At 43.8% G+C, this 25,800-nt stretch overlaps 1 protein-coding gene across 9 annotated transcripts in view; it reads left to right on the forward strand.

The window, feature by feature from the left end:
- Positions 1-25,800, forward strand: part of RBFOX1 (RNA binding fox-1 homolog 1) — a 440,264-nt gene that overhangs the window by 32,080 nt on the left and 382,384 nt on the right. For 5 of the 9 annotated variants that reach the window (XM_064295560.1, XM_064295559.1, XM_064295564.1 and 2 more), the window contains exon 1: positions 1,390-1,476. The exons of the other annotated variants lie outside the window; for them this stretch is intronic. In XM_064295560.1, the coding sequence (XP_064151630.1) occupies positions 1,390-1,476 (87 nt within the window). Of the gene's footprint in view, positions 1-1,389; positions 1,477-25,800 lie in introns of those variants that run through there. 9 annotated transcript variants of the gene reach the window in all.

The raw sequence follows: 25,800 nt of genomic DNA on the forward strand, positions 1-25,800 counted from the left end.
AGGTCAGTATAATCCCAATGCATTGATAGTGTAGGAATTTATCTATTACAATGTAATGTATCCCAAATAATTACTGGAGTGTTTTCAAGTTTCAGAAAGATTTCAAATACGGGCTTGAATGTAGTTCTCATCCACAGTTTTGGTGTACATTGCCGGCTGCCGTGGAGTCAATTCCGGCTCATGGCAACCCCAGGTGTGTCCGAGTAGAACTGTGCTTTATAGGGTTTTCGGTGGCTGAGTTTTTGGAAGTAGATCACCAGGCTGTGGTTGAACTGGCACTGCCAACCTTTGGGTTAGCAGCTGAGTGATGATGGCACCTTAATTTCTTATAAAATATTAACACTTTACACCACCCAGGGACTCCCTGGTCCACATTAGATATGCCATTAAATATATTAACATATTACATATTACTATCTTACAGCTTAAAGCCTAAAGATAAAGAATAGTTTTAAAAAATACAATGAGAGGCATATGAAATTCTATTACAGAATGAAAGGCAGTAATGAGCTACAGTGCCGTGGTTAGAAATTAGACTCTGGAATGTTTGTAGCCCAGATCTGCCTGTGACAAACTGTATGGCCATAAGAAAACTGCTCAGCTAATGTGACCCCCATTTCCCATTAGCCACGGGAGAGTAATAGTGCCCACTTTGTAGCGTTATCATGAGAGTGAAATTACATAACATGTGTAAATAATTTAACTCCGTCTGCTTGGTGCATAGCACGCACTATGCAAATATTAGCTGATAGTATTATTATTTTATATATATATATTTTTTCTTTTTGTAAATTTCCCCCTTTAAAATGGAAATGAGTGAAAGAGAGGGTATAACAAACTTGACTGAATAGCTTCTTAATTTTGGGGGGTCAGTACCCAACGCTTCCCACGTTAAAGTGGAAGCTGATAATTATATCAGTTTACATTTCTGTTTTATCTCTAAGAATTCCACGCATACCCCATACCCTGTCTTTGGTCCAATTCCTTTGGAAGACCCTGGATCTCATAGCCCAATACTTTCGGTCACCCTGTCTCTCTCTTGGTCTCTCCTTGGTCTCTCTCTCTCCATCTCACGGAGAACTAAATTAATGAAGAGTATTTGGTAAGTCATGTTAGGCAAGCTGTTCCCAAAATAGCGCCTTCCATTTCGGTAGCTTCAACTTTGCAGCTGCCGTGTCTCTTCGGCGTCTGGGAAGAAAACTTTCATATTAAGAGTTGCTGATGCGGATTTTCTTTCTTTCCCCTCTCTGCGTTGATGACCGCTTGGCTCCTGACAGAAGCGATTTGGCTCTCAGCTTTGTAGTTTGGAAGAAGTTGGGTCTATAGATTTTCCCCTAACTCTCAATTGATGTTTTGAGCTTCAGAGGGAATAATAGCTTCGCTTAAAGCATGTTGTCGTCTCAAGGAGTCCTTCTGCATCCCTATGGCGTGCCCATGATCGTCCCAGCAGCCCCCTACTTCCCTGGACTGATTCAGGTAATTCAAGGCCTCAGCCAACAAGCAACTTAACTCCAGAGCGCTCAGAGTAATAATTGGAATTTTTATGGTTGAGAAAGCAAACACTTTTAATACAGGAAAAAGCCCTCTTGTAGTCAGTGGGAAGACAGTAGGAAATCAAAAAGATGGATCACCCTAATCTGGCTATTGACATCTCTCATGGCTGAATAAATGGTGTAGTTGAGCTATATTTGCTTGTATTGATCTGGGTGCTCTTTAACATTCATGCCTTTGCTTTGGGAGGTTGACCACAGGGCAAAGGATTTGCACTCCTTCCCCGCTTCCTGAGGAGCTCAGTCTCCCAGAGCAGATCATGAGGCAAAGTAACTTATCATGAGGTGACTTGGTTAAGAGCTTTAACCCAGGAAATAGGGGGAGCATGAAATATGCATTAATTCCTATGTTCTCCATTATGTGGATTTTCTGTTTTTGTGGAAGGCTTTATTTTCTTTTTTTCCATCTGACTTGATTGGTGGCACTGAGGCCAGAAAGAACTCTACTAAGGGTTAATGTATGACATTTGGAGATTATTCTAGAAATCCTTTGCCAGCTGTTTACATCTTAATGTTGGCAAGAGAGTGGAGGATGGAGACATGTGTTGGTTTTACTTCTAAGGCTATTAATTCTGTGCAGAGAGGACCATCTACTAGTAAGAAATTTGGCACCTCCCCTCCCCCCCCCCGCTCCCCCCCCCCCCCACCATGAGTTTGTCTTTTTAAGAAAGCATTGGCTTCTGTGTATATGTCTAAAGATCTCTTTGGAAAGGTAATACCTAACAGTTATAGAGAGCAGACATCATAGGAAACCAAGGTGGTTTTTTAAAATTGTTATTATTGCATGTTTGTTGTTTATTTTTGAGGATGTCCTTCCATTGATAATAAATTCTGATCCCTTTTCTACAGGAAAGGAAAATTAAATGTATTCAGGATGTCCTTCACTGCCCCCTCCCCCACCATATTAAAAAAAAATTCTGCAACACTCTAGCTCATTAATTAAAATTTCAAGAGAGAATTCTGGTCAAGCACCCTTTTTCTGCTTTTCCGAATATTGCCTTTACCTCCTGTTAACTATAAGAATGTTGGTGATTATGGGCATTCAGGGGCGATTCCAAACAATAACACAACATTCTATCAGCCTGGCTTGATGACCTTTGCTCTATTTGGAGGCATTTCTCTATATTACATGTTAGAAATAAATAAGCCTCATTGAAAATGGCCCTTAACAACATGGAAATTGTCCCATTGTTGCTCGCCTAAGCAGGCCAGTGTGGCATGGTTGTCACTGTTGAAGTGGGACTTGATGGCCAAGTGGAAGGTAGCAGGCCTTTTGCATCTATTGGAAACTTGGGGTGAAGGTTGGTCATTGGAGTTTTGTCAGACCCTCTGCCATCCCATCCGATAAATAATTACAAGCAAATTGTGCCCTTCACTCTATGCTGATTGATGCTGAAATTGCTTTTGAAAGTTCTCATAAGTTCCTGTTATAGATTAAGTGCCGGTGTAGGAAAAATAACGGCACCAACTGAAATGGGTGAATGTAATCAGGTTTAATGGACTCGAGAGCTTGTTGGGAATTAAATAACTATCGATTTGCTGGAATGTTGCTGTCATTACGAAATGCCACTCCGGACGCATTACTCCGGTGATAGATGAGAAGACGCTAGGGCCAGCTGAAAAATTTGGGAGGCTGTATTTCTTCCTCCTTTGCAGAGTGTTTGAGAAACGTATTCAGCTATGTCTGGAAGGAACAAATGATTTTACTTGCAAACCTTAGTCTGACTATGCCTTCTTTTCCCAAGTGACGTCTCTGGTAACTAGTTATCCATAGTCTAGAAAGCAGAGTCATGGGGAGTCTTTAGAGCAGCTGCTGGGATATACTTTATCTTTCCTCCCCACTCCAGTGGAACATCCTGAAAGGTTGTGAGCAGAAAGAGACTGGCTTTTATTTCTGGTTTGCTGAGACAGCCCATGTTAGTTACCCAATGCATCAAGAACCTCAAATCACCTACTGCAATGATCTTTGTGAGAGGAAAGAGAGCTAGGAGAAGAGAGGAACATTATAACACACACACACCTTTCAGCCGATGCTGCTGATGCCGGCCATTCTGCATCCCAGCAGACTGCATCGACTTGCTTGCCAACCTTGACTTTGTGGGTTTCTTCCCAACCCCTCAAGACACAACGTCTTTTTTTTATAGAGAATTAAGGTGTCATCATTGTCTTAGTTAATGCCATCAGCATGACATTCAAGTGACCCAACATCATGAGTGTGGATTCCATCATAAGAACTAAGTTCTCTGTGACTAGAGATGGTCATACAGAGCTGTTAGGCAGGATTGTTGTATTGTTCTAGGTTACTTCTAAAGGTCTCTCCGATCTCAAGAGTTATGTTAGGTTGACTTCCTTTATGTAATTCTTTCAAGTGCCACTTTTTTTATACAGACTGAACTTGCCCTGTTTTTGTCTTCTCAGTTGTAGAAAAAAATAAATAATTTACCAAATATTGTAAGAGGGAGCTCTCTAACCCTGCCAAGACAATGAGTAGAAGTATTTCTTAATAGTTCTAAGGAAGTTACCCATGCAGGGTCCTCTGTTCCAGGAGTAAATCCAACAGCTACCACTGACTCCACCTTTCCCACCTCAGAAAGCCAGTATCTTTACAACAGTGAATCTGCTCGGCACATTCTCAAGGAGTCCTTGTGGCTCAGTGGTTAAAGCACTCAGCTGCTAACCAAAAGGCTGGTGGTTTGAACCTATCAGCCACTCCATGGGAGAAAAATGTGGCAGTCTTCTTCTGGAAAGATTTACAGCCTTGGAAGCCCTATGGGGCAGTTCTACTCTGTCATATGGGGTCACTATGGGTCAGAATTGACACGATGGCAGTGAGTTTGAACCCATTATCTGATGTCTTATTTTTGTTGCTGTTGTTAGATGCCCTTGAGTTGATTCAGATTCATGACAGCCCCACGTGTGCAGAGTAGAACTGTTTCACAGGGTTTTCCAGGCTGCCATCTTTCAGAAGCAAATCACTATGCCTGTCTTCTGAGGGACCTCATGGTGGGTTTGAACTGCCGTCTTTTGGCTAGTAATAGAACGCTTAACTGTTTGCACCACCCAAGGACTTCTATCTGATGTCTAAACATGATGAATATATAGTCAAGTGGAGTTCTTCCTCTAGCAACATAGAGAATTCCAGAATGACTAAGGAGGATTGAGCTGAATCACTTTGGACTGTTCCATGGATTAAAAGATATAGAAGAGAAGAGGAAAAGAATAGTGCTACTAAGCTTGTTGTATAAACATTGCTCTTTTTCCCTTGGAATAGACCCCAATGCTGTTATGTTTGGACCAGAAAGACCCATGCGTATTCCTATGGGACCTGTTTAATTCTTCCTAAATTTCCAATGATATTTAGATGACTTGATTGATTTTGGCCACTTGAATGATTTATGAGTTGTCTGATTGGGGAACAAACGAGGTCAAGTCAATTGCCAGGGTCAGCCTAAAGTTCAGAAGCTGCCAAGAGGGCTTACCCATGCCATGGACTGTGGCTACACTATGCCAAATGATAGAATCAAAACAGTGGCTTTGTAAATGATTAGTCTGTTTGGTTGATTTTGGATCTGATGAATCCTTGGTTCTGGGTTGCAAGTTTGGACTAATGCCTCATACGTATGCCCATTGGCCACACATAGCTAGATTCTTTCTCCTGGGACAAATAACTCCCATCTCATCAGGTCTTACAGATGATGGGCCAGAGACTGCTTTCCTGGATGGAGGATGGTATAAACAGAACCTCATCTACCTCACCGTGCACTTATTCATTTAGCTGTCCATTCCCTGCACTTGTGCTCTATGTCAGACACTGTACTAGGCACACAGAAAACAAAAGTGACAGAGACATGGCCACCTACCTGTTTGTTCATTCTCTGGTGGAAGATAAGAATAGATATGCATGAAAAATAAGCACAAAACTATAATACATCAAGAAAGACAGCAGGAAAGAATAATAATAATAGATAACAATTGTTGAGTACGTGTTATATTCCAGGCACTGTGCTGAACATTAAGATATATTATGTCAAGTATTCTCACAATAATCCCTAAGAAGTTGGATAATATTGGCCCATCATCCCTTATCTGGAATTCTAAAGTCCAAAAAGCTCTGGAAATCAACTGAATCATTTTTGGGGGGAAGTTTGGCACCAAAACTCAATTGGGAACAAAACTTGATCTGAAATGTTGTGAGGCTATTTGTAGACATTATTTATCCCACTTGGTGTGTGAATAGTCATACATTTTGCTGAGGGAATATTCATATGTTGATTTTGGGATGTTGTCCCAGACCCTGCTGAGGGTGTTATATAACCAGTTTCCCCTTAAATAACTTCCTGAAAAAGAAAATCCTCCCAAAATCTGAATTTCAAAATATAGCTAGCCCCAAGTGTCAAAGATAAAGCATCAAAGTCCTGCATTATGACTCCTTTTTTCATATATAAAGAAACTGAAACTGAAACACAGAAAAGGGTAACTAGCCCAAGGTGGCAAAGAATGTCAGTGACAGAGCTGAGATTTAGACCCAGGTTTGTTGGGCCAGAGCCTTCCCTCCTAACCCCCACTGTACCAATGAGGTACCTAGAGAGGCAGCAGTGAAAACACAGGAGAGAGAGAATCAGGTGCCTCTTAGAGTTTAGAAAGAGATAACATTGGAGTTGGGCTATAAAGCATAAACCGATCAGTATATACTAGGAGCCCAGGTGGCTCAGTGGTTAAAGCATTTGGCTGCTAACCAAAAGGTTAGCAGTTTGAACCCACCAGCCACTCCATAGGAGAAAGAAGTGACAGTCTGCTTCCATAAAGATTACAGCCTTGGAAACCCTTTGGGGCACCTAACCTCTGTCCTGTAGGGTTGCTGTGAGTCATAATCGACTCGTGGGCAGTGGCCTTTTAGGAAGTATACACTGGTCAGGCAAACGGCAAAGACATTCCTAGCAGAGCAGAGAACTTGAGTAAATGAGCAATGTTAAAGATGAGACATTGAGATAAGGCTTCAGTATCTTTCCCCCAACCCATTGGCACTGTGGGATTTGACAGTGTTTAAACTTAGGTCAAAAGGATCTGGGAGGGATCTCAGAAATGAGATTCCTAGGCCCTGAATCTCTGTACGCCCCTTAGAGAAATGACCTCCATCATACTTTTTTGTGAACCCAGCAGGTGAATGTCTGACTTCCTAGATTTGTCTTCTGTTCACACTTTGCTGTCCTTTCTTTCTGAGACAGTAAGTTCCCTTACTTGGTCCTTACTTGGTATTTTCCTACTTAAATTCCATAGATTCCTCAACAGGTCAAACATCGAACTACCATGTTGTTGTTAGTTGTCATCAAGCAGGCTCCAACTCACGGCGACGTAAGTGTGCAGAGTCAAACTGTGCTGCGTAGGATTTTCAAGGCTGTGACCTTTCGGAAGCAGATCACTAGGCCTGTCTTCTAAGGAACCCCTGGGTGGGTTTGAACCACCTACTTTTTGGCTAGTAGTCAAGCGCTTAACCATTTGCATTATCCAGGGAACTGTAGGACTACCATATGACCCTGGAATTGCATTCCCAAGAGACTTGAAAGCAGCAGCTCAAATAGACACACGCACACCAGTGTTCATTGCAGCACTATTTACAATAGTCAAAAGGTGGAAACAACCCAAGTGTCTATCAGTGAATGGATAAAACAAAATATGACATATACACACAGTGGGATATTACCCCCCTCCATAGAGAGAAACGATGTCCTGACGCACGCCACAGCATGGATGAATCTTGAGAACAGTATGCTGAGTGAAATAAGTCAGTCACAAAAGGACAAATACTGTGTGATCTCACTTAAATAAAATATTTAGAATAGGGAAATGCATAGAGACCAATATTTATCAGTGGTTATCAAGGGTAGGGGGAAGGGGGAAAGAGGTATGACCATTTAGGAGTCACTGAGTGTCTGTTAACAGTAATGGCAAATTGACAAACAGATACTGGTGAGCGTTGCCCATTATGGCTCCTGTAATCATCGTCAGTGAATTGTACACGTCGAAAGTATTCAATTGCCAAGTGTTGAGTTATATATATGTTACAAAAGACAGAGAGAGAGAGACTCACAGAGCTAGACAGTAGGCAGAGATGTTCAAAAAAGCTCCTCTGATATGAACAGTAATGACATAAGCAAACCCTTCACTCTGAATTTTGAGGCACAGTCAGCATTATTGAATTTGGCGGTATGCTTCCCGGCAGATCTGCACGCGTGTATGTAGTGATACCAGGAATTATCAAAGTGTTGCTTTTAACAAAAGGCAAAGGGTAGCCATTCCTACAGAAAAGGAGAGAAGCACATGGGGAACGTACAAGTCGTTTGTATAAATTTCTGGATTTACTTTAAAAAACACAACTTGTTTTACTGTGACTGGTGGAGCCATTTCGGACACTGATGTTCCTGCCCTGTGATGTTATCTTTGTGTTTGGAGTGTCTGCTGATTGGGAAAGGAATCAGAAAGCACGCCTGGTATAAATGCTGGTGGCGTCATTTACTTTGAGGCTGCTCCATTTTAGTCAGAGTGACTTTTCCGTGCTGCCAAAGAGGCCATGTCAACAGCAGAGTGAATTAAAGAGTCAGGGAGGTGGCAAAGAGAATTTGGAGTCAAACAGGGCCAGGTTGATATATTGGCTCTGGCATTTACTAAGCGTATGGCCTTGGGCTTGTCAATTAACCTCCCCAAACTTCAGTTTTCTCAGCTACAGAATAAAAGGAGGAATGCCTATCTGGCAAAGCGGTTCTGAGCTTGAAATGCGACTCATCTCTTCATTCTGCAATTGTTTATTGGACACCTACTGAGGAAGATCAAAGACCACAATCTTCAGTATGGATTACACCCGGCAGAAATCCTCACAACTGGACCAATAAGCAACATCATGACAAACAAAGGAAATATTGAATTTGTCAAGGATTTCATTTTACTTGGATCCACAACCAACGCCCATGGAAGCAGAAGTCAAGAAATCAAATGACATATTACATTGGGCAAACATGCTTCAAAAAACCTCTTTAAAGTGTTAAAAGGCAAAAATGTGACCTTCAAGAATAAGGTGCACCTGACCGAAGCCACAGTATTTTCAATCACCTCATAGGCATGAGAAAGCTGGACAATGAATAAGGGAGACCGGAGAAGAATTACTGCCTTAGAAGTATGGTGTCAGCGAAGAATACTGAACATACCATGGACTGCCAGGAGAATGAGCAAATCTGCCTTGGAAGAAGTACAGCCAGAATGCTTCTTAGCAGCAAGGATGGTGAGACTTCATCTCACATACTTTGGACTCGTTATCAGGAGGGACCAGTGTCTGGAGAAGGCCACCATGCTTGGTAAAGTAGAGGGTCAACGAGAAAGGGGAAGACCTTCAATGAGATGGATTGACACAGTGGCTGCAACAATGGGCTCAAACACAGCAATGATTGTGAGGATGGCACAGATCCAGGCAATGTTTCGTTTTGTTGTATGTAGGATCGTTATGAGTAGGAACCAAATCAACAGCATGTAACAACAACAAGATTGTGCGCCAGACTGTGAACTAGGCTTGTGTGATGAGGCAGCCTAGAAAACACACGAGGTCCCTTTCAGCAAGAAGATCACATTCTAATATATGGGAAAGGTCTAGTACATACCAAGTTTCTACATACATATCAAGGCCTAGTACATACTAGAGAAAGAGAGAGAGAGAGGAGGAAGATGTGGCAGTCTGCTTCCGTAAAAAATTTACAGTTTTGGAAACCCTATGGTGCAGTTCTACTCTGTCCTGTAGGGTCCCCATGAGTCGGGATCAACTTGATAGCAATGGGTTTGGTATATATATATATATATATATATATATACACACACATATATTTATGTATACCATTATCGATGAGTTGATTCTGACTCATAGTGACCCTGTAGGACAGAGTGGAACTGCTGACACTTTGGTTGGCAGCCGAACTTTTAACCACAGTGCACCAGGGCTCCTCGTATATATATACAATAGGTGTTTAATTGGGTTCTTTCATCTGCAGGTGATAAAAGTCTTAGTCACATCGGTTGAGGGGGAAAGAAAATATCTAGGCCCAGCTTCATGGACAGTGGGACACAGAAGCTCTACCAGCACAAAGAAGAGACTTTTTCTCTCCATCCCTCCCCTATATTGTTTTACTTGATCTTCATTCACATGCATACTGTGTCCAAATGCTGACAGAGGTAGTCCCCAGAAGATCCAGGCTTCTCGTTGTTGCTGTCAAGTCAGCTCCAACTCGTGGCAACCCCATCTACAACAGAACAAAACATTGTCTGGTCCTATGCCATCTTCACAATCATTGATATGCTCGAGTCCATTCTTGTGGGCATTGCGTAGTGCCTCCTGACCTAGAAGGTTCATCATCCAGTACTGTATTGGAGAATATTCTGTTGTGATCCACAGGGTATTCGTTGGCTCAAATTCAGAAGTAGATCACTATGCCTTTCTTCCTAGTCTGTCCTAGTCTCGACGCTCCACTGAAACCTATACAGCATCATAGCAACATGTAAGCCTCCACTGACAGATGGTAAAGATACCATATTAGAGGGGGTGGGTGGGGATGGAGACTCAGCTGTCTATCTTTGAGTAGTTGTATCTAACTTCTGACTCCATTGCTAATGGTGTGGCCCTCTGAGCTACCTCTGAGGATAAGAACTGAGCCCGATTCATCTCAAAGCTTCCAGAAGTTAGGTGATAACTCAGCACATCGCACATGATCAATAATTAACTATTATAATGAATTAATAGATTTCCCTGTTCTTCTCCTACTTGTACGAGTCTGAAGAGCTGAAGCCTGAGAAATGGGTCATTGCAGAAGACAGCAGTCCCAGTTGCCCAGAGGAAAAGACCTGCAGGGTATCAAGTTCATTATGACTGGACATGATCTTAGGGTTCAACAATCAAGTGGTCATGCTGGCTCCTTACATGCTGGTGGGCTACGTGTGTGATAGGTCTATCTTTAGACAAGAGGGAGACATAAATAGGTGTGAGCATCTTGGTCATAAATCACTTGGGAAAATCACTTACCCCGAACAACCTTTAAGAGCCAGGTAAGGGGCTCTAGCCCTCATCAAAGTCTCATACTGCTGAACACCAAACAGCAAAGTGGAGTGTGAAACCCGCAGTTCCCTCCACCCCTGCCTGCCCCACACCAATGTATTATAAAAAGCCTCCTTGCTGATATAGCATGCCTTTAAAATGATCAAAAATGACAGATGGCTGCTTCAGAAACACATCCTTTTTATAGGACTGATATTAATCAGAAGAGATTGACAGAGTTCCTTTGATCTTTTAATTTTGAAAAAGTGTATTTCTGTAAAACAGAATGGGACAAGTCGCTAGTATCTCCAAATGCTTTGGGACAATGGAAGGTCCATACTCTTTCAAATTCAATAACTGGGGGGCTTTTGTTTTTGTTTATTTATACATTTATTTATGTGTTGCGAATATAAAGAGAAGGAGCACTCTTGGCACAATATTTAAGTGCTCAGCTGCTAACTGAAATGTTGGTGGTTTGATCCCACCCAGCATCTCTGTAGGAGAAAGCCCAGGTGATCCGCTCTTGTAAAGATTACAGCTTAGAAAACCCTATGAGCAGTTCTGCTTTTGTCACATAGGGCCGCTATGAGTCAAAATAGACTCGACAGCGCACAACAACAACCACAACCACAATGGAAAGAGAAGTAATGTGGTTCTATGGTCTGAGAAAACCAGTCTTGCCTTGATTATTATGTTGTTGGATGTCATCGTCATTTTGCTTTGACTTCCCTAGGTAATGGTGTTGTCTGCTATAAGAGTGAGAATGCCTCAAGAACACCCTCATGGAAGGCAGTAATGTAGAGAATTTAGGTGGGAAGACGCTGGATAAAATTGCCCTATGTGTCTTTAGTAAACCTGATAGTATATGGAGGAGCCAAATGAACTGGATAGCAGAGCCATTACCTGGTGAATGCAAACAATGGCAGCAGGCAATCGGGGTAGTTAAAATCAGAAACCCACAGTCTTCTTCCCAGAGGAGGGTGTGTGCAGCATTTGGGGGAGCGTGACCATGTTCAGACGTTTGTAATAGTGTCAATATGTTACTTTAATCCTGGTGTCCTAGTTTTGGTCTGTTTAGTACCCTATTTTGCTAACAGCACCCGATTTTCGCTCCACTCGCATCCCATTCAGCTCAGTGGGGGTTGACCATGGCCTCTAGCTACAGAACCAGGCACCTGACTCAGATGAGGCCAGTCAGAGTCAAGATGATTGTTTGGGAAATGGGCGTTATCTCCAAGATAAGCCAAAGGGCCTCTTATGTGGAATTTTTGCTAGAACAGTTGGGAAAGAAGCTCACTTTCCAGAAGGATTGGTAAAATAGGCAAGATGGAGCCATCTCCTCTCTGTCATTTTGTCATACTTACATGTCGCTATAGTTCTGGAAGCCCTGCCATTGATTTTTCAAATACCAGCAGGGTCACTGAAGGTGGTAAGGTTTCAGCAGAGCTTCCAGACTAAGACAGACTATGAAGAAAAGTCTTGTGATCTACTTGGGAAAATCTGCCAATGAAAACCCTATGGATCACAAGGGTTGGATTTGCAACCCCTGATGGGGTTGGCCAAGACAAGGCAGCATTTCACTCCATTGTGCATGGGGTCTCCATGAGTCAGGGGATAATCCAAAGGCAGCTAACAGCAACAACCGTTATGAAAGCCTGGGCAGTCAAATCAGGTTTATCTCCATTCCCAGGAGGGCAGCCTCCTATAGACTGGTTTTCCACCATTTCCAAAAGGAAAGGTTTCCAGCATGACCGACTAACAGACAGGTGGGGGCGGGCCATTGTAGGAACCCCAAAATTGATGGCTAATATTTATGTTGTTACTGTTTTTGCATGATTTCTCTAGTTGCTGCACTTTTTCATATATGAAGATGTACTAGCTTTTGGGGGTTGTGTGTAGTTGCACCTCTCCGCTCCAATTCTTGATGAAGATTCCTGGTAACCAGGGATGCATGTTTTTGGTACAACTGGCAGAGAAGGGGATGCACTCAAGGAGTGCTGTGAAGAAGAGGGATGTGCCTCCAGGGGGGTTAGCCTCCTTAGCCCATGGCCTTGGGTGGGCTGAGCTCTTGTTTACCCACATGGCCTGGGGAATGGGGCCTGGGGAACGGGGCTGCTAGGCACACTTGAAGACAGGTGTTCAGGCTTCAGCTGTGTTGAACCCTTGCCCAAATCCTGGCCACTTCTGCATCAGAGCATCCTGGGACTGGAGCTAAGGCTGGGTGGGAGGATGAGAAGGGTGGGCCATTTGGGGAGAATGAGGCCTCCCTTCCCCTCCATGTGGCCACAACCTCCTGGGGACAGACTTTCTGGGACCACCCACACCCCTGTTCCACACAGCTCCTGGTACACTGTGGGTGCTTAATAAATGTTAAATAATAAGAATAGCTTCCATCTGTCAGTGCCCGGTGACAGGGCAGATGGTGTGAGTGCATGATTGTGGCCAACTGGCATGGGGCAGCTTGTGGGGAACCTTCTGGGAAAAACCACAGCTCTAGTGGCTTCAAGGACCTCCCGCACCAAGGTGCTCCGAATCTGGGAAAGTCCATTAACAGCACAAGCTCCCTGATGAGCCCCAGCCCCAAAGGGCCACATGCTTCCCTGCTCTGCCCAGGCTTCCGATGGGGAGCTGGATGTGGGAAATGGCACTGACCAACCATGAAGGGGGCTTTGTAGGGGCTTAGATGGGGTGAAGGACCTGCCCTCTGAGCAGACAGCATCATAAATTCCTAGTTCCGTCATTTTCTTGGAAGAAAATGCCTACTGGGCTTTTCACATTTCATTATAATAATAACATCAGCAGCTGCCAGTTTGCAGGCGTTTACTCTGCACCAAGCTGGGTATAAGGCGTTTCGTCTACAGTGTCTCATTGATGTGTGATGTTCTAGGGAGGAAGAAACAGGATTTTTATGGTGGAGGAGGGTGGGCTCTGGGGGCTGATGCCCTGGATCATCCTGTGGTTCTGCTACTTACTGCCTGTGTGGCCTCTGCTACCCACTACCCGTGTGATCTCCGCTACTCACTACCTGTGTAACCTCCACTGCTCACTACCTGTGTGTCCTCAACTACTCACTACCTGTGTGACCTCAACTACTCACTACCTGTGTGACCTCAGCTATTCACTACCTGTGTGATCTCAGTTACTGACTACTTGTGTGACCTCTGCTGCTCACTACCTGTGTAACCTCCACTGCTCACTACCTGTGTGTCCTCAACTACTCACTACCTGTGTGACCTCAGCTATTCACTACCTGTGTGACCTCTGCTACCCACTACCTGTGTGATCTCTGCTACTCACTCCCTGTGTGACCTCTGCTACCCACTACCTGTGTGATCTCTGCTACTCACTACCTGTGTGACCTCCACTAGTCACTACCCGTATGACCTCCGTTACTCACTACCTGTGTGACCTTGGACACCATTCTCACCTTCTTTGGGCTGCACTAACCTCGTTGGTGGGTTGTGACTTGTAGAGGAACCAAAGTATATAAAATTCATAGTCAATCCTCAATAAATATATTTTCAGTTAGTTTCCAAGTGTACTGCAACACCCACATAACCCACAACTCTACACGGGCGGTAATAGTGCGTATTGACCAAGCATGTGCGCTCTGAGCCGGGCTGCCTGGGTTAGAATCTCAGCTCTGCCTCTTTGGGGAAGTTCCTAATCCACTCTGCACTACAGTTTCTGCATCTGTAAAATGGGCACATTAAAAGCACCTAAATCTGTGTTTCAGTTTCCTCCTCCATAGGATGGGGATAAAAGCAGTCATTTTTGAGGATCAAATAAGTTAACATTTATAAGGCACTTACAATGGAGCCTGACATACAATAAGGTGTCCATAAAGGATAGCAATAGTAATGTTGCTGTGAGGTGCCATGGGGTCAATTTTGACTCATAGCCACTCTGTGTGACAGAGTAGGACTGCCCCATAGGGTTGTCTAGGCTGTAATCTTTATGGGAGCAGATCACCAGGTCTTTCTCCCGTGTAGCTGCTGGGTGGGTTCAAACCATCAACCTTTCAGTTAGCAGCCAAGTACTTAAACATCTCGCCACCATGGCTCCTTAGCAGTAGTAATAGGAATATCTTATATATACCCATTAATACCCATTGCTGTTGAGTTGATTCTGACTCATAGTGACCCTACAGGACAGAGTAGAACTGCCCCATAGACTTTTCAAGGAGCGCCTGGTGGATCTGAACTGCCAACCTTTTGGTGAGCAGCCATAGCACTTAACTGCTACACACCAGGGTTTCCACATCTTATATATAATAGGCATTTATTATATGATATCATTTTATTTATTTTTTATCTTGTTATTCACTATAATTTAAAAATGAATATTATTTTTGTTATTATTTCTACTATTGATAATTTATTATATAATATAGTATTATTTATTATAATTTAATAATAGCAATTATTATCCATTGATACTGTAAGTTACTATATATGCTTTATCGTAATTTAAAAAAAAAGAAAAAGAAAAACTGTTGTCATCGAGTCGATTCTGACTCATAGCGACACTACAGGACAGAGTTAGAACTGCCCCACAGAGTTTCCAAGGAGCACCTGGTAGATTTGAACTACACCACCAGGGTTTGCAAAACCATTGCCATTGAGTCAATTCCAACTCACAACAACCTACAGGACAGAGTAGAACTGCCTCAAAGGGTTTCAGCACCTGGTGGATTTGAACTGCCACCTTTTTGTAGTTAGCAGCTAAGCTCTTAATCACTATGCCATTTTGGGTGTTTATTGTAATTTAGTAATAACTATTTTTTTTTTATTATTGTTATATTATTTCTACCATTGATGCTGTAGTTTATTATGTAATACAATATTACTTATTATAATCACATGTGGTTGCCATGAGTTAGAATCGACTCAACAGCAATTAACAACAACATTGTTGTTACTATAGTTATTAATGTAGCTGCTATTACTATTGCATGTCATGCCACTGTCTGGTTCCCGTAAAATATTCCCACTACTCAGAACCGTACTCGAAAGACTGCTATCTGTAAAGGAAACTGAAGCCTAGCAATGTACACCTGTTGGCCTAGCTCCCACAGCCAGGAATGGCCAAGGTGGGATTCTAACCTTGGCTGCCAGCTCCACAGCCCCTTCCCATAGGATTGCACTACTCCCTTGTCCCTCTGGGGCCATCTCCCACCCTCCGCGGGGGTACATCTCTCTCTGTACAGCCTGTTCTGAGTGGAAGGCTAACACAATTTTGTGCCACTATCACTCCTGATCACTGTTCCTCCCTCTGTCTCCCGCATCTCTGTCAGGAGGTCTTCTTCCCAGTGGAAGCCTCGCTCCTCAAGGAGAAGATCAAAGTGCAAGGTGGGGTAGTGACAGAGGGGGAGGAGGGGACCGCTGGGACTGGCCCCTGGGGCTTTGTTGACAAGACCTTCTCTTTGGTTATCAATGTCTAAACCTCCTGGAAGTACACTTCCCTTTAAACACAAATCAAAGAATGTTACCAACACACATTCTCTGTCAAACATGTCAGTTACTCCAGGGGCTGGGGACAGCTTGCAAACGATGCCTTCCATTGTTACTATGGTAGTGTGTTATTTTTCCCTTCAATGGCTCTGGGTTTGTTCTGAGAAGAGGTGTAAACACCAAGGTGCCTGCTATCCAGCAGTTGTTGGCAGGGAATATAACATTGACACGGACCATTTGATGGCCATCTTCTTAAGGCGTCTCCTCATAGAAGCACGGCTTGGGAGGTCATCCTGCATTTGCCTGTAGTGTTTTCCAGGAATTTGGGTGGGGGCTTCAGGATTCTAATGAGCTGGGAGTTTTTTTCACACCTGGTGTTTTGGCAGATGACTGTTCCCATTGTGACTTAGTTGAGGGACTTGGCACCGCTTGCCAGAGGCCCTAAGATTTGTATGGGGGACGAGCAGATGTTGGATGCGTTCACCCATCATACAGAATGCCTGTCATCGGCAGTGGATCACTGCCGATACAGAGTCCTGTCCCTGTCTGTGTTGTCAAGGCCCAGAGCTCACACTTGCTGCATGGCGATGGGGTAGCCTGGAGATGGATACAAAGCCTTCCGTTGCTGAGAGTAATGCAGACCATATGGGGCTCTTATCTGTCCAAACAGTTGTGGGGTTTGGGGTTGAGATGTTGTCTGCATGTGTATTTTTTTAGTGTTTGGTTCTAGCAATTTAGCATCTCACCAAGGAACACATTGTACCGCTCCCTCCCAGGAATGCACTGGGTACGTGTTTGATGACATGCTCCAAGTGACAGCTTGGAAGTCCCTGCTTCCCGGCTTCCAAACTTTATCACGTGCTGGCGTTAGTGCTCAGCACAGGTGTAATCAAGCCCCCATCCTCCCCCCTCTTTAGGTTAGTGTTTCTCTGCCATCTTGGTTTGCTCTATATATAATATATGTAGAGTGTACCAAATGCCCCAAGGGGAGGTAGGCTTCATTCATACCTTTGTGTTCAGATCTGCTCCCATATCAGAAATAAGTTGATTAAGAACTGTTTAGCTTCTTGTGGGGTGAAGGAGGACAGATGAGCTCCACAATTTTGAATGTCAATCAACCAAGTCTGATTGTGAATCTCGATTGCAGATGTTTTTGTTAAGATTGCTTTGGTTGAAGAAACAGAACCTAATTATGGCTGGCTTAAGAAAACATTAGGAGAGAGATGGCTATATTTTTATTATTTTTGAGGTATAATGCATAAACAACAGAATGCACAAAAACTCTTGGACTGAAAGGAAGAAGAGAAAAAAAAATCAAGGCAAGGGAAGTACAGGAGGCAGGGCAGGCTCAGGGAACTCAGCAGGCAAAATTCATGGGCCTTCTCTCTAGGTTCTGTATGTGGTTCTCAACCAGGGGTGATTTTGCACCCCAGGGGACATTTGACAAAGGCTGGAGGCATTTTTGTTGGTAACAGCTTGGAGAAAGGAGAAAGGATGCTACTGGCATCCTACAATGCATAAGAAGGGGAATTATCTGAAATTATCCAGAATTACCAGGGCCATCATGGAAGCATCAATGATTTGCAGAACCCAAAACAATCTCTTAGAGACCATGTCTCTATTCCCATGCTTCTCCTGTGGATAAAACTTGGGTTGAAACAAAACCACTCAAGAGATCAAGATGTCTTCTGGACAGCCTTGTGCGAGGAGCTGCGTCTGAGAGATGAGCAGACCTGTGTTGTCAGTGCCCACCACTCTTGCCCAAGGATTTCTCTTGCAAACCAAACACATGGCTATGGCAAAAGATCAGTTTTCAATTTAAATGACTTCACTTTCTCTCTTAAAAACTAAATCCTCCTCTTAATTCCCTTAAGTCCTGAAAGTATAACATTTTCCCTTTATAGATTGAAGAAAGGGCTTGCCAATAGCGTGAGGAGGAGGGGAGCCAGCCAGACTCTGTCTGAATGTGCACACAAAAAAATTAAAGAACTTCTTCCCCATCAGGAGCGTACCAGTTAACGTGCTTCCCTTTCCATCTCTACATCTTTGTTCAGACCCTCAGAATCAAAATGACAGTATTGAGGTGCCATGTGCATTTCAGAGGGTGGGGAGGGATTGGTTTGGAAATTCAGATGGCTGTGGCTTGGTTTTTGTATGTGTTCATTAATTTAGTAAATATTTATTGAACACACAGTGTGTGTTAGACAATAGAGTTGCAGGTATGCACAAGAGAGCTATGGCCCTACTTGCATTCTAATAGGAAAAAGCAGGCAATGAGCAGGAGAATATCATATGGCGCCAAGTGCTACAAAGATAATAAAATAGGTTATTTTAGATAGTTGAAGGACATTGTGTTGTTCTGGCCATTCGATTCTGACTCAGAGTAGAACTGCTCCATAGGGCTTCCAGGGCTGTAATCTTTACAAAAGCAGACTGCCACATCTTTCTCCCTCGTAGTAGCTGGTGAGTTCTAACTGCCAACCTTTCTGTTAGCAGCCGAGAGCTTAACCACTGCACCACCAGGGTTCCTTGTTGAAGGATGAATGGAGCAGAATATGGACTCAGATGTGATTGACAAGTAGGAGCCAGGTGTGTAAAGTCCTAGGGTAGGGAAGAGAGTCCCAAGTACAGGGAACATGCACAGACCCTAAAGTGGAAATGAGATTGACATGTTTGAGGAAAACAAGAATGGTCAGTATGACTGGTCAGAGTGAGTGAAGGTGGAAGAAGTAGGATATAGTCAGACAGGTAGTCAGCAACCAGATCACATTCAGCTTCTACAGCATTGCAGGGATTTTAGATTTTGTTCAAAGAGAGATGGAAAACTGCTGGACAGTTTTAGGTAGGGGAGTGACATGATCTGATTCTAGGGGAGCTGGATGGAGAATGGACAAATAGTCTTTAATGGGACAAGATGAGGAAACAGGGAGGAACAGCTAGTCTGTATGCAGAGAGAGAATGCCAACACCATGGTATTTGTGATTGGCCAATGGAGTTTCCATTCCTCATGCTTCCATTTCCTTGACCTTTATTGCCTAGAGAATTTTGCCCTTAGAGGAAAGACCATTTCTGGGGGAAGAAATCACAACATTTATGGAAAGAGAGGTGGAACAGCTGGGAGAACTACAGAACTGTGCATCCATCTACATCTGACGGTCTGGGAACTTGCGTTGCTTCAGGGTAGTGCAGCATGTGTGTTTAATTGTTAACGATCCAAAAATGCATCCAAGGGCTGAAAGCAAACCTGTTCAAGCATGGGGGATCAGTCTTAGGCGCTTTATTAAGTCTTGCCACACCAAAGCTGTGAGCAACATCTGGTAAGCCATGTGCTCAGGGTGGGAGCTTTCTATCACAGGACACTGCTGTCTTAGGGCTGGCTGATTTTCCTTTTATTTTATTTCAGCAGATGTTGGGAAGGCCCCTGGGAGCTGGATCTCTCATTTCTGTAATCAGTGGCAATTGGGACAACTTGGAAGTCTGGATTCAATGGCCTTGAATTCCAGAGCCAGACCTAGCTCTCGTTGGCTTTGATCTTGAATAGTTTATTCTATCTCTCTGAAGCTGAGTTGACTCACCTATAAAATAGAAGGCAAAGTTTGTACATCAAGGGGTAGTAGAGAAGATTATTATGTAGTGGCTGGTTGATCCATTCCTGTGGTCATTAATTCTTCAGATGTTCATTGAGCACCTGCTTTATGCTTGGCACGATCCTAGCCATCGGGAAGACCATGCTAAGAAATCAGATACGATCCCTTCCTTAATGAAATTTACCATTTTGTGGGGGAAAGAGACAAAGCAAATATTTTAACAACTACCAGGACCAGTTTTAGTTACTGTCAAGTCACGTGTGTGTCAGAGTAGAACTGTGCTCCATAGGGTTTTCAATGGCTGCTTTTTTAGAAGTAGATCACTGTAAAAATGGTGTGGGGGTGGTGTCTGACCTCCTCTAACTTCACAAGGGGGAAGGAGAATCACCATTAACACCCCAAGACTGAATCTCATGAGACCGAGGTCAGATAGGCCTCCTCTCTCTGCCGTCTTTACCAGCTCTGGCACCAACCATCCCTCCCACAGCACTGTACTTCTCTGCTGGGTTCAGTAATTCACTGCAGTGGGCACACAGAACTCATAGATGATGCTCATGATTGTGGGGTTTATTAGAGAAGTAACAGTTACAGTTCAGGCTCAGGAACACTCAGGATACAGTTCTTCCATAAGGGCAGCCTCTTCCCCGCTGTACCCTAGGCCTCTCCCCAAAAGCACTCAGCTTTCTCTCTCCTTGGGCTGGAAAGCCCACCACGCCATCTCCTGCTGCCAGGTCTCTGCTACTAGGTCTCTCCGCATTCAGTGTTACAGCTCTCTCTCTTTCTTTCCCCCTGCCTCTCTCTCTCTTTCTTTCCCCCTGCCCCTCTCTCTCTCTCTCTCTCTCCTGGTTCCAGGAGCTTCTCAGCACAGGGATCCTGGGCCCAAAGGAATGCTGGCTCCTGGCTGTTCTTCCTTGGTGTTGGTAGGATTCTCTCCTTTCCTGCCTCTGGGATGGCTCATTTCAAATCCAGTGGTGTAGCAAAATTGACCAATTCCTTTGGCAGGCCGCAATTACCCTATCACACAGTCCCACCCAGTCACTTGGGCAGGAGTTACAAGACCATGGCTAGAAAGGCCACACAAAAGTGATCTGCCACACTGCAATCACCAGACCTTTCTTCAAGTACGCCTCTGAGTGGACTTGAACCTCCAACTTTTCAGTTAGCGGCCAAGCGCATTAGCTTTGTACCACCCAGGGTCTCCATAACAGCTAAAGCAGCACATAAATTGATTGAGTACAGATTGTAGTAAGTGCAGTGATGAAGATAATGTTGTTGATGGTTGATGTTGTGGTGGCCCTGACTCATGGTGATCTTACGTACGACAGAAGGAAACGTTGCATGATCCTGCATCACCTTCATGATCACTGGTATGAAAGTAGGAGGGAAGAAAGAGTGAATGGCGATGATGGTACATGTAGTTCTCCACCCTTGGGTGCACATCCCTCGGTGTTGAGATCCTTCTCCCTTTGGCTCACCCCTCCTCTTTTCCGAGCTTCCTAGATTTGTCTTGGAGACTCTGGGCACTGCACTCTTCCATGCTCTTAACACACATGTCCCAAGCAGCAGCTGGCTCACTATGGAGCAGGGCGATGCCCTTTTCCAGAGTTTGGGGACCACCTGTTCCTGGGAGTGCCCTGGACATGCACATTCCGTCACTCGATCTTGTGGCCCAGGCAAGGAATTCTCAGCTGTCAGCAGCTGTCTCTTCTGATCCACTGCCGAGGAATTTCTAGCCCCAGGAACAGACCACTGTGACCCAGAGAGTGACTTTGACACTGATCCCCAGAGCTAAGAAAGAAAGGGGGCTCCTGCAGAGTGATTTGGGGACGTAGATTCTTGACTTAGGGTACTTGGGAATTTCCCCTTAAATTATACATAATCTGTGAACACGTGTTTTTGCACTGGACGGATTGAAAACTTCCAGCTGATTGTCAAAACAACCCCGGGGCAGAAAAATACTTAAGAATCTCTGCTCTAAAAACAGCAGTAGCCTTGTGGCTTTGTAGCTTCTGGATGGAGAGGGTCCTCCAGCCTCTCCAAGAAGGTCAGCTGGGCACTGCAGTGGACAGGAGCCTAAATCTTCACACATGATTCCAAACAGGGGAGAAAGAATGGGCCCTGTCCCCTCGCTCAGGCCAGATGACCAAACAGGAGGGTCTGAGTGGTTGAGTACCCTGTTCTCAGAAGTGACATCAGACCATGCATTCCTGACGGTTATACCATCCTGAGAATATTCAGCCCTTACCCTTCACAGGTGATCATTAGCTGAGGAATAGAATAGGGGATGGGGACCAACTGCCCTCAGATTCCAACTTCAGGCTGTCCATCTCCACTTACTGTGGAGCAAGGCAATATGCTTTTCCTTCTCTGCTATTTGGTCTTCCCTCTGGCCCCAAGGTCTCCTGTGCCTGAATCCCAGAGATGGGTAACATGGGAATAGAATGATAAAGAAACCCAGGAGGTGTGGCCCTTCTCCAGGAAAACAGCCATAGTAGTCCCACCTGCAAAGACAGGCTGAGCAATGCTTCTAAATCTTCCATGCAATTCTAGAAAAAATTATGGTGAAGGGCTTCTGAAGACTACACTCTTGTTCCAGCTCTGTCCCCTGGATATCTGTGCATCACTGAGCAAGTATTCTGACTTCTGTGCTCCTCACTTCTGTGCAAACACACAAAACCCAGACACACACACACGCTTCTTGGGTTAGGCCAAAGCAGAGGTTTTCAACTATAGACACACCAGTGCTTCCATACAGTCTCTTGCACACGTTGCACTTTTGCATATAATTTCAGGTTCCAGGTCTACCCATGGACCCTGTCAGGGGGTCCTAAAGCCGTGTATGTGAGCACAGCTTCTTAAACTTCAGAGAGTCAGGTATAATCCTCATGCTTTGTACCGCCAGTGTTATTATATGGTTAATACTTTTGTAAGTTGATTCACATTTTATAACTAACATGAATTGATTCATGAAAGGAAATGTTCCATCCCTAACTAGGCATTCCCCATCACTAGGCATAAATAAGAGATATCTATAAAACATATATGGATCATACCCACTGGGGTGGCTATACTCAAAACAAAGACAATAACAACTGTTGGCAAGGATGTAGTGTAACTGGAACATTCCAACATTGCTGGTACGAAGATAACATTTTGCAACCACTTTGGAAAACCAAAGCCAGTTGACAGTTCCTCAAAAACTTAAGCACAGAGCTACAGTAAGACCCAGCACTTCCACTCCTCCATAAATACCCAAAAGGATTTAAAGTATATGTTGATACAAAAAAATGTATACCCGAATGCTCGTAGCAACATTACTCATAATAGCGAAACCATGGAAACAATCCAAATGTCCATCAACTGAAGAATAAGTGAAACAGAATGTGGTATATCCATACAGTAGAATATTATTCTGCCACAAAAAGGAATGACGATCTGATACATGCTACAATGTGGACGAGCCTTGCAAAGATTATGCAAAGTGAAAGAAGACAGCCCAAAAAGACCCCATATTTCATGATTCCAGAATGGGCAGATCCCGGATCCCTAGATGGCACGGTCAGTTAAGCACTCAACTACTAGCCAAAAGGTTGGCAGACTGAACCTAACCAGAGGTACCTCAGACGGCAGGCCTGGCCATCAGCTTCTGAAAGGTCACAGCTTTGAAAACCCTACGGAGCGCAGGTCTACTTTGCACACATGGGGCCTCCGTGAGTCAGACTTAATGGCAACTAACTAACAACAACAGATAGTAATTGAGAAATACAAATCAAGAATAAAGCAGTACCTGTATAACATAATTCGCTTAGGAAGTCAGTGCTTATTACTGTACAGGTTGGTTAATCCAGAACGGACAGGCAAATCCACAAAAACAGAAAGCAGATTTGTGGCCAGGGGTTGGGGGTGGACAGAAATAGGGATGGACTGCTAATGGATATGGCTTTTCTTTTTGAGGTGATGAAAGTGTTCTGGAATCAGATAGTGGCAATAACTGCACAACATTGTGAATATACTAAAAACCACTGAATTGTACATTTTAAAAGGGTGATTTTTATGGTATGTGAATTATATCTCAGTACAAAAAATACATTGGACACAAAACAATGTTACCAGTTCTCCCTGTTGCTGGCGTTCACTGAAGGTGTTTGTGTGTCTGAGGCCTGGTGGGGTGGGGGTGCAGTGGGGGGGACAGGAAGGTGTCAGAAAGGTGGCATTGAAGACAGAGACCACCTGAGATTCTCTCCTTCGGGCAATCAGGAAAATAGAATGAGGCTTGAAAGGGAGACAACCTTCTATAGTGATTTTATGCTTTATCTTTGTATTTACATGCGTAGATATATGTGTATAGACACTAAGTAAATGGCATGTTTTTAAGTCAATGGTACGTCCTCGTATGCATTGCTCTTAACGACTTGCTTTTATTTACCTAACAACATGTTTTGGTCATCTTTTCATGCCAGTACATATTTGTTGTTGTTGTTAGCTGCCATCAAGTTGACTCCGACTCACAGTGACCTTATGCATAACAGAACGAAACGTCGCCTTGTTCTTCAAAATTGCCAACATGTTCAAGTCCATCATTGCAACTGTTGTGCCAAATCATCTCACCAAGGGCCTTCCTCATCCTCACTGGTCCTCAGTTTCACTAGAACATGATGTCCCCCTCTAGCGACCGATCCCTCCTGATGATGTGTCCAAAGCAAGCAAGATGTATAATATTCTGTTGTGAACCGGAAAGTTTCTATTGGCTAATTTTTTAAGGCTGATCACCAGGCCTTTCTTCCTAGTTTTTCTTAGTCTGGATCTCTGCTGAAATCTGTCCACCATGGGTGACCTTGCTGGTATTTGAGATACTGGTGATGTAGCTTCCAACATCATAGCAATATGTAAGCCACCACAGTACAACAAACTGACAGATAGATGGTGGCTAGTACATACAGGTCTACCCTATTTTTCTTAACAGATGGCACAAAAATCCATATTATTGTCATATCACAATTTATTTAGACAGTATCCCCCTTTTTAGGCATTTTAATAGTTTCTAGGTTATTGTTTTGTTTTTTCCTGTGACGACAATGCTTCAGATGAATGTCCTTGCGCACCTGTGTCTGTGCACATGCCTGAAAATATATTTAGGATAGAATCCTAGAATTGGATTCGCTGGTTCTAAGGGTATGCACGTTTTACATTCTGAAAGATATTGCCAAACGGTCCTCCAGAAAAATTGCTTTGCCCATTTATACTCCCACAAAAAGGGCATGATAGACAAGTTTTCTTGCATCTTTGCCAAAACTGGACATCATCAATCTTTTAAATTTTTTGCCAATCTGTTGGGTGATAATTTCTTTCCCTTTCAACCTTCAGGGTCATTTACACCTCCCTCCACCTGCTCTGCTCAAGCTTCTAACTGCTGACAGCCAAAGGCATTCTGCCTGAGGAGAAATGAGGTCAAGGCCGAAAAGCATATTTCCTTTCAACGCGAGGGGTGTTTACTTGGGTAAATATGGTACATGTAGAGTGTCTCATTGGTTTGGAAGGTGAAGAAGCAAGATCCAAGAGCTTCCTCCAGGACTGTGTATCTCAACCTTGATGCCTCAACACATTGATTGATGTAGTGTAATTAGTTATAAGGTCAGTGTGTTCACCTATTCATTTATGCATTGAATAGTTACTGGGGGCATTGATTCAAAGTCAGGCATTGTTTTAAGCACCAAGGATATGGTACTGAACAAGTGAGTTGAAATTCCTTCTCTGAAGGTACTTAGGCTCTAGTGGGGAAGGGATGGAGAAAGAGAAATGGATTAAGAATCTTGATTGAGATAAGAAATAAGAGATTGAAGTGAAAGGGATGTCCTATGATACAGAAAGCCTGGGTGGGAGAGCATATCATAGGCAGGATGGTCAGGCCAACCCTCTCTGAGTGGTGACATAGAAGAAAAATCTGAATGTGAGAAGGAGCATCCCAAGGAGAGGGACAAACAGTTACAGAGTGTTGGAAGAAGGCCAGTGTGGATGCAGCAGTCCCTGGGTGGTACAAACAGTTAACATTCTCAGCTGCTAACTGAAAGACGGGTGGATCTAGTCCACTCACAGGCACCTTGGAAGAAAATCCTGGTGATCTACTTCTAAAAAATCAGCCATTG

This window comes from Loxodonta africana, chromosome 12, assembly GCF_030014295.1.
Source record: "Loxodonta africana isolate mLoxAfr1 chromosome 12, mLoxAfr1.hap2, whole genome shotgun sequence".
Classification (NCBI taxonomy): Eukaryota; Metazoa; Chordata; class Mammalia; order Proboscidea; family Elephantidae; genus Loxodonta; species Loxodonta africana.